Raw genomic sequence first — 8,514 nt, forward strand, 5'->3', positions numbered from 1 at the left:
AAATCCGCCTGCCTCTGCCTCCCACGTGCTAGGATTAAAGGCGTGGCCACCACTGCCTGGGCTAGAATAGTGTTTCTTAATCTGTGGGTTGAAACCCTTTTGGGAGTCACATGACCCTTTCAGACGGGTCACTTTAGACCAAAAGAAAATATAGATACTGACATTAGGAATTGCAACTATAACAAAATTAGTTATGAAATCACAATAAAAATAATGTTAAGGTTTGGTATTACAAAATGAAGAACTGTAGTAAAGAGTCATAGCACTAGGATAAGCAGGGATCCAGAGTGAACTCAAGTTATAATTAGACTGGGGTACGCTTGGAGGAATTAGTTATATCCACATACTTGTATACACTTTAATGACTCCATGCATAGGAAAGACTCCAGAAAGAGGAGGGGCCCAGGCTTCTGTCCATCAAAATGGGTGCTGGGAGTAGTTAAACTTGTCAAGAGATTGACAGGCTGGGATTTTAAAAAGCTACACTGTATATTTTTGACCATGCTGATGCAAACCAAGGTTGACTTGTAGGGAATGTGCCCCTCTCCTATCTTCAGTAGCTGCCTTTTGGGATTTAGGGAACTCAGAGCCATGTGTCAATCAATGTTCTGGTGCTCAGAGAATGACATATTGCTCACTTGCAAGAATGAGTCCTCTCATGGCTCCCCCATCCTCCACAGTCCATACTGGTTTTGTGTAAGCCTTTGGACCAAGGATGTCACCTCTAATTTCCTGTTAAGGTATTTAGGTTGGGGTCAGGTTTGGCCTGGGTCTGGGTCTAAAAGTCAGCAGGGGCCTTGTAAGGCATACTTGGAAACCTACAAAATCCCCTAAACAAAAGAAGGATGCAATTCATTCTGCCTCTTTTGACAAATACCCCAGGATTTTTGAGACGGACTTTGTTTTCACTTCTTTCTTCTCCACAGGAAAGTGAGCCTGTGCAGTGTGTGGTATCACCAAACAGCAGGCAGAGCTACCAGAGGGAATTGTCTAGTCTCTTCTAACAATCCAGGTGAGCAGCCACACTGAAAAGTATAGATTTGAAGAAACCTTATATCTACTTTAACAAGGAACTAGAGTCTGCGTGGATCAGTTCTGACACCTGAAGAGCCCTGGATCGGCGGCTAGTATTGAGGGTTTAGTTTTGTTTGCATGCCTACTGGTGAGAGTTATCTGAGAAAAGATGTACTTGGTCCTAGGATTAATACCACTTCAGAGGATGAAGCTACATATGGAGAGCAGAAGTGTTTATTTAGTAGCTGGACCTCCTATGAGGACTATATCTGAAATCAAGGGAAAATATTTTACAGACTGCATAAGCCCTGGGGTCATAGCTTAGGGGCCTTAAGTGACTTGTTTACTTAAACTGTCTCTGGCAGGATATGAGAGTTTGGAGGAAATAAGGTCAGGGGTAAAGGAGAAATCTCAAGGATAGGTGAGATGAAATTCAGGTGGACTTTGGGAACCCATATTTAGCAGAGATAACCCCAGATCATGTATGTGGTCATCACTGGAGATCTCACACAGAGGTAGATGAGACATGTCACAGGATGACTTCTCCTGAGAGCTTTAAGGATCTCAAGGAGGTAAGTAATGTGATCAGAATAGGAGACTTTGGTTAACTACAGGGCTTCCAGGACCAGGCAAATTCCAGGTAAGGATATCAGTGGATAATTGGATAAAATACCAGTCTAGAGCACAGAAATGGGTCTCTCAAAAAAGTCTTCCCTGAACTATTTTCTCTACATCAGTCTTTTGCAAGGATGTCAGTCTGAACTCCCTGTCTCATTTGCAGGCTTTAGTCTAAAGGAGCTGAAGAACTTGATGCAAGTCATCAGAGGAAGGATCTAGTGCATTGGTAGGAAGGTAAGAGACAAGGGAGTCCTATCAGCCAATACAAAGACTCAGAACCTCCCTGCTCTCCTGGCAGTAGCGGGATAACCTAGGCACCTTGGATGGATTCCCTTCACTCACCTGGTCCCCTTGTCTCATAAAACATAACCCCTTGTCTTAAGGAATATGGGATATTAGGGGGTCATATGGAACAACCTCCTCCTTTACATCTATCCTGGATCAGGCTGATTTTGTATCCTAGCAAAATGTCACCATACTGACTTGTTCTGTACCAAATATAAGGAGGTGAGGTATCCCCACTTCCTTTGATTTTATCTCAGAGTCACAGAACTACTTGGCATTTGCCTCAAGAGAAGAGGGATGTACCTGGAGAAGCCATGTCTTTCCCTCTTTCAGGATTTTAGGGATGCACGCAGTACTATAGTCTTTTGGCCTGAGAGTACCACCCAAGCAAATTCCTGTAACAGGCTTTTTGGGGAGCTGCCCCTGGATAGAGAGTTCTCTCAAATGTTTTTTTCTTTCTTCCTTAAGTTTGTGAGTCTTCATCCCTGTGACCTGCACGGTGTCCTGCCTGTTCTTTCTGAGGAAACTAAAGATGGAACCTACTGAGAACAACCAGAGCTTCAACCTATGGGACATCCCTCAGGCCCAAATGGAAGAAAGGGGCCCCGGGAGTGCTCAGGACCCCATAGCTGAGGCAGGGGAGGTGGAAGCCATTGCCACCGCCCCAGGGGATGTGCCTGCTGGAGGAACACCTAGTTCTCCCCAGAGTGCTCAGAGAGCCCCCTCTCCTCCCACTGCCATGGGTTCAATTTCAGGGGCATCATTTGGCGATCCTCTAGCCGGGGTGCCTGGTACTGAGTTCCCCTCCCAGGATGGACTAAATGGAAAGATAATTGATTTGGTGAGATTCCTGCTTGTCAAGTTTCGAAGGATGGAACTAACAAATAAGGAGGAAATGATTGTTAAGACCATGAGAGATTATGAGGAGCACTACTCTGTGATCTTTAGTAAGGCTGCTGAGTGCATGAAGCTGATTTTTGGTGTTGACATGTTGGAAGTGGATCCTTTTGTCCACTCCTATTTCCTACACCCTGCTCTGGGAATCACCTACGATGGGATGCTACATGGAGTTATAGGTGTACCCAAGACAGGTCTGGTTATAATTGTCCTATGTGTCATCTTTATAGAGAACAATTGTGTCAGCGAGGAGGCATTCTGGTATGCAATGAATATCCTAGGGATGCAGGCTGGAATGGATCATTTCATATTTGGAGATCCCAAGAGTCTCATCACTGAAAATTTTGTAGAGGAAGGGTATGTGGAATACAGGCAGGTGCCCAATAGCAGTCCTCCTCGCTTTGAGTTTCTGTGGGGCCCAAGAGCATATGCTGAAACCACCAAGATGAAAATCCTGGAGTTTTATGCCAGCATTGTTAGGCAGGATCCCAGATCCTACCCTGAGAAGTATGCAGAGGCTTTGAGGGAAGAGCAAGAGAGGGCCTAGGCTAGAAAAGCCCAACATATACTACTGCTCTGACCAGCATAACCTGTAGTGTACTAGCAATTTATGGTCAGGCAGAACAGTAAAATAAGTGGTAGACCCCCAAATTAGAGCTATTGGAAAGAGAGTGTAACCCATTCCTTTCTTACTGTTCTGTTTGGGTGACTTAGGATCATTATTTTAGAACGTTGTTAACTTTTACTTTAAGGCTCATTTACTTGAGAATTTTAAGATTAAAAATGACATCAATAATGCCTGTGTTGATTTAGGTCAGGAGAACTTTGTTATCTTAAAAACAATCAAGAATGTTTTCTAATATGTAATATGTCACATGATATGATACCATTAATGTTGGAATTTCCGGGACAACAGAAACCACACTAGCATTAACATAAAGAACAGAATAAAATTAAAATTTTGTTGTGCATCTATGTTTAGTCTCTCATTCTGGCTAACTAATTAAGATTAAAACTAAAGATAACTAAAGGGAATCTCTTCCCAAAGCCTTCTCTGAGGACCTTATCCTTGCAAAGTCCTGTGTTATCAGTGGGATGTAGGGAAAACCAGATCCCTCTCTACCCTTAGATAATTGGTTCATAGCAGAAGCCAGTCCATGAGAAGTCCCTTTAGATCACAAGCCCTAGTACAGAAGGACTTTGAAGGGTGGGCACTCCTGAGAAGTCCTGTGTCAGTCTGTGCCTTAAAGGAAGACAGCATGGGAGACTGTCTTGGGAGGTGATTGTCATTAAACTGCAAGTTAGCTAAGGCCAGACCCTTGGGAGATGGGACTGAGTTAGGGCTGAGAGAAGGGAAAATTCTGAGTAGTCCTTTTTCAGTGGACTTCAGCAGAGAGGAACCAGCCTGGGAACATCACTCAGTGGTGAAAACTTTAATTTTTACATGTAGTCAGGAAGGTTGTAGCCCTCTCTCTCTCTCTCTCTCTCTCTCTCTCTCTCTCTCTCTCTCTCTCTCTCACACACACACACACACACACACACACACAAAACCAAAACAACAACAACAAAAAACCCTAAAATATTCAGAGAAGTAGTTTGTTCTGGGGCATGAATAGCTTAACACATCTCTTGGACTCAAGGTTCACTGCTGTATTGTACAAGAGGTTCCTAACAAATATGGGTCCATTATAGGAAAGTTAGGCTTAGAACTCCTAGACAGGGCTTTTTTTTTTTTTTTTTTTTATCTCCTTGGCAGCAAAGACAAAGATAATTGTTAAGATTAATTTAAATGTTTCTTAGGCTTATGAGTATTTTGTTTGCATGTAAGTGAGTGGAGTATTTATGTCTGTGATGCCTTGGGAGGCCAAAATTGGGTGCCAGATCCTTTAGAACTGTAGTTAGAATGTTTGTGAACCTGTGAGTACTCTAAACAAAACAGCACTTGACTAAATACCAGGAAGTGCACTGATTGGCTGTGGTTTCTAGCCCAGGGTAAAATTAAACTTGAAAATAATTATGTTTATATATCAGTGTAAGATCAATATGTGCATGCCACAGTACACTTCTGGGCAGCAGAGGACAGTTTGCACATTGTTTCTTGACTCCCATCACCTTGAAGCAGGACCTCCCACATTTCTACTGTTGTACTTCTTAGTCTTGACTAGCTGTCTTGAGAGACTGTGACCAGTTCTCCTTCCTCTTCCTCCCATCTTGATAGAGGAGTGCTAGGATTTCAGTTGCACCCAGTTGAACCTCACTCTCTCTTGGTTTGGGAGGGATATAGTTCCAATTGTCAGGCTGGAGAAGCTAGCACTTTTACCCTCTGATCCATTGCCTGGACCCTAAGGTACCAATTTAGTTCAGTTCTCACCAATGTAATTTTGCCCTAAGTGTACTCACTTTAGGGTAGCTGGTGAACTAAGAAAGGTAATGCTTTGACTCGAAAAGCCTCTGGGTGGGATGGAAATGGACTGGACTCACACTGTAGGAGTTCCCTTGTACCAAATTTGACATGTGTCCAAAAAGAGGGAGGATTTAGTGAGTTTTATTCCTGAAATTTCACTGTGGCTGCTTAGCTGTATTGCGCCCCACTGGCTACATGTTCTCTTGATATATCCTGGCAAACAGAGTGAGCAGCATGACTCCAGGGTAGAAGGGGCTGGAATGAAATTCTAGTAAAAGTAACAATCATCTACCTTTTGCTATGACTTTCCTCACTAAGCAACTGAACTGGGCCCTTAAATGCAGGACACAAATTGCAGCAACCCCTTTGAACAGGCTTTATCACTTCCTGAAGGAATAACACCACAGCTCCCAGCCTTGGGAATTCTTCTAATTCCTAGGTAATTAGTAACAGTGCTGGGTGGAGACCATTGTTCTGTATGCACATTTCTCTTGCCTGTTGCTCTTCTTTGCCTCCTCTGGAGGCCAGAAAGAATATTTCACCCTCCTTGTGAGTTGCTTTCACAGTGCATGTGATGAAAGGTTCAGGCAGAGTCATCAGGTTGAACAAGGTTAAATTAAATTAAAAAGAAGAACGCATGAATTTCATGGAAAATCTGGTCTTAGAAGCCTAAGAGATAAAAGAAAGTAGTAGTTACTGTTTTTGGACAAAATTAACAGTTATAGATACTCTAGGTACCCCATTAAAACAGTCACTCTTTACTGCCTGATCAGGAGGAAATACACATAATATATTCATATAATTAATATGTTAATATATTAATTATATTACATACTAAAACATATTATTTATCAACATTAAAATTATATATTATAACATATATAATATATATGATATATTGAATATTGTATTATATATTATATATACCATATGTTTAACTTATATATGTATATGTAACATATATACATATATAGATGTAAATTATATAATTATATCTATAATAGAATATATATTATATATTATACTTTATATTTTATTATATATTAATATTATATAACATAATATATGAATATATAATATACATTACATATGATGGCATACATAATTATATATAATATATAAAATATGGCATATTATATATTGAAATATATTATATAAAATATTATATATCATATATAAGCATATTATTTATAATATATAAATATATTATATACTATATATCTTATATATTTTATGTATTATATATTAATACTTTTAATTTTAATTTAATTTTTACTTTATTTTTTATGCTCCATATTCCATTAACCCCATCCCCATTCACCCTCCAATTGCTCCACATCTCACACTTCCTCCACACACCACCCCATCTCCACATGGATGGCCCCATCCCCCTCACCACCTGACCTCTAAATTCCCTGGGGCCTCCAATCTCTTGAGAGTTAGGTACATCATCTCTGAATGAACACAAACCCGGAAGTCCTCTACTACATGTGTGTTGGGGGGCTCATATCAGCTGGTGTATGCAGTCTGTTTGGTGGTCCAATGTTTGAGAGATCTCAGGGGTCCAGATTAATTGAGACTGCTGGTCCTTCTACAGGATCACAATTCTCCTCAAGTTCTTTCAGCCTTCCCTAATTCAACAACAGGGGTCAACTCCTTCTGTCCATTGGTTGTTTGCAAATATCTGCATCTGACTCTTTCAGCTGCTTGTTGGGTCTTTCAGAAGGCAGTCATGCTAGATCCCTTTTTTGTGAGCATTTCATAGCCTCAGTAAAAGTGTCAGGTCTTGGGACCTCCCCTTGAGCTGGATCCCACTTTGCACCTGTCACTGGATCTTCTTTTCCTCAGGCTTCTCTCCATTTCTATCCCTGTAATTCTTTCAGACAGGAACAATTATGGGTCAGAGATCTGAATGTGAGATGGCAACCCCATCCCCCACTTGATGTCTTGTCTTCCTGCTGGAGGTAGGCTCTATAAATTCCCTCTCCCCACTGTTGGTCATTTCATCAATGGTCCCTCCCTGAGAGTCCTGAAAATCTCTCACCTCCCAGGTCTTTGGTGCATTCTTGGGGGGGGGGGGTCCCCTAAGCTCCTATTTCCTGAGGTTGCCTGTATACATTCTTTCTGCAGGCCCTTAGGGCTTCAGTTCTTTTCCCTAACCCAATACCAGAACAGGTTCCCCTCTCCACTCTCCAACCCCCACACTCCATCTACTTTCTCTCCCTTTTTTCCTTCCTTCCCCACTTGTGATTGCTTTCTTCTCCCTCCCAAGTGGGACTGACGCATCCTCACTTGGGCACTTTAGTTTGTTGAGCTTTTTATGTTTTGTGGGCTGTATCTTGGATATTTGCCACTTATTTTTTGGCTAATATCTACTTATTAGTGACTACATACCATGCATGCCCTTTTGAGTCTGAGTTACTTCACTCAGGATAGTAAAAATAACCACCTATATAATTATATGTAATATAACATAGTATATAAAACACAGCATATAATACATATGTACAATATATATTATATATAAAACAATATATAAGTATATATAATATATAACCATATTATATATAAGTATATTATATACTATATATTTCATATAATTTATATATAATATAGTAACTATATATTATATATTTATACACATTTATATATTTGATATATAATATAAAATATATACACATATTTTATATAAAATGTTGTATATTTATAAATATAATTATAAAATATTAAACATATTATGCAGAATATGTATTCATTATATGTTAATATATAATATATTAATAAAAAATTTATAGTATATAATGTGTAAATAGCATATACAATAAGTATATTTATACAATTATATATCAGAGTCATTAAGTAATATTGCACATATTTCATAACACAGATTATATTTTTGCTGCAAAAATTAAAAGGCATAAATACGTAATAATTTTTTCTTTTTTAACTTATTTTATTAGATATTTTTTTCATTTACATTTCAAATGCTATCCTGAATGTCCCCTATAGCCTTCCCCCACCCTGCTCCCCTGCCCACATACTCCTACTTCTTGGCCCTGGCATTCTCCTATATGGGACATATAAAGTTTGCAAGACCAAGGGTCATCTCTTCCTAACGATGGCTGACTAGGCCATCTTTTGCTATATATGCAGCTAGAGACACGAGCTCTGGGGTACTGATTAGTTCATATTGTTGTTTCACCTATAAGGTTACAGAACCCTTCAGTTCCTTGGGTAATTTCTCTAGCTCCTTCATTGGGGTCTCTGTGTTCTATCCTATAGATGACTGTGGGTAT

The 8,514-nt window shown here is 39.9% G+C and overlaps 1 protein-coding gene across 1 annotated transcript in view; it reads left to right on the forward strand.

The window, feature by feature from the left end:
- The window catches only part of LOC110314136 (melanoma-associated antigen 10-like), a 5,270-nt gene extending 1,487 nt beyond the window's left edge, over positions 1-3,783 (forward strand). Inside the window, exons 2-4 of the mRNA XM_021188600.1 lie at positions 927-1,012; positions 1,796-1,866; positions 2,440-3,783. Coding sequence (XP_021044259.1) covers positions 2,450-3,361 — 912 coding nt within the window. The 5' untranslated portion in view covers positions 927-1,012; positions 1,796-1,866; positions 2,440-2,449 and the 3' untranslated portion in view covers positions 3,362-3,783. The remainder of the gene's footprint in view (positions 1-926; positions 1,013-1,795; positions 1,867-2,439) is intronic.
- Positions 3,784-8,514: the final 4,731 nt, after the last annotated feature.

The sequence above is a fragment of the Mus pahari genome, chromosome X (genome assembly GCF_900095145.1).
Source record: "Mus pahari chromosome X, PAHARI_EIJ_v1.1, whole genome shotgun sequence".
Taxonomy (NCBI): Eukaryota; Metazoa; Chordata; class Mammalia; order Rodentia; family Muridae; genus Mus; species Mus pahari.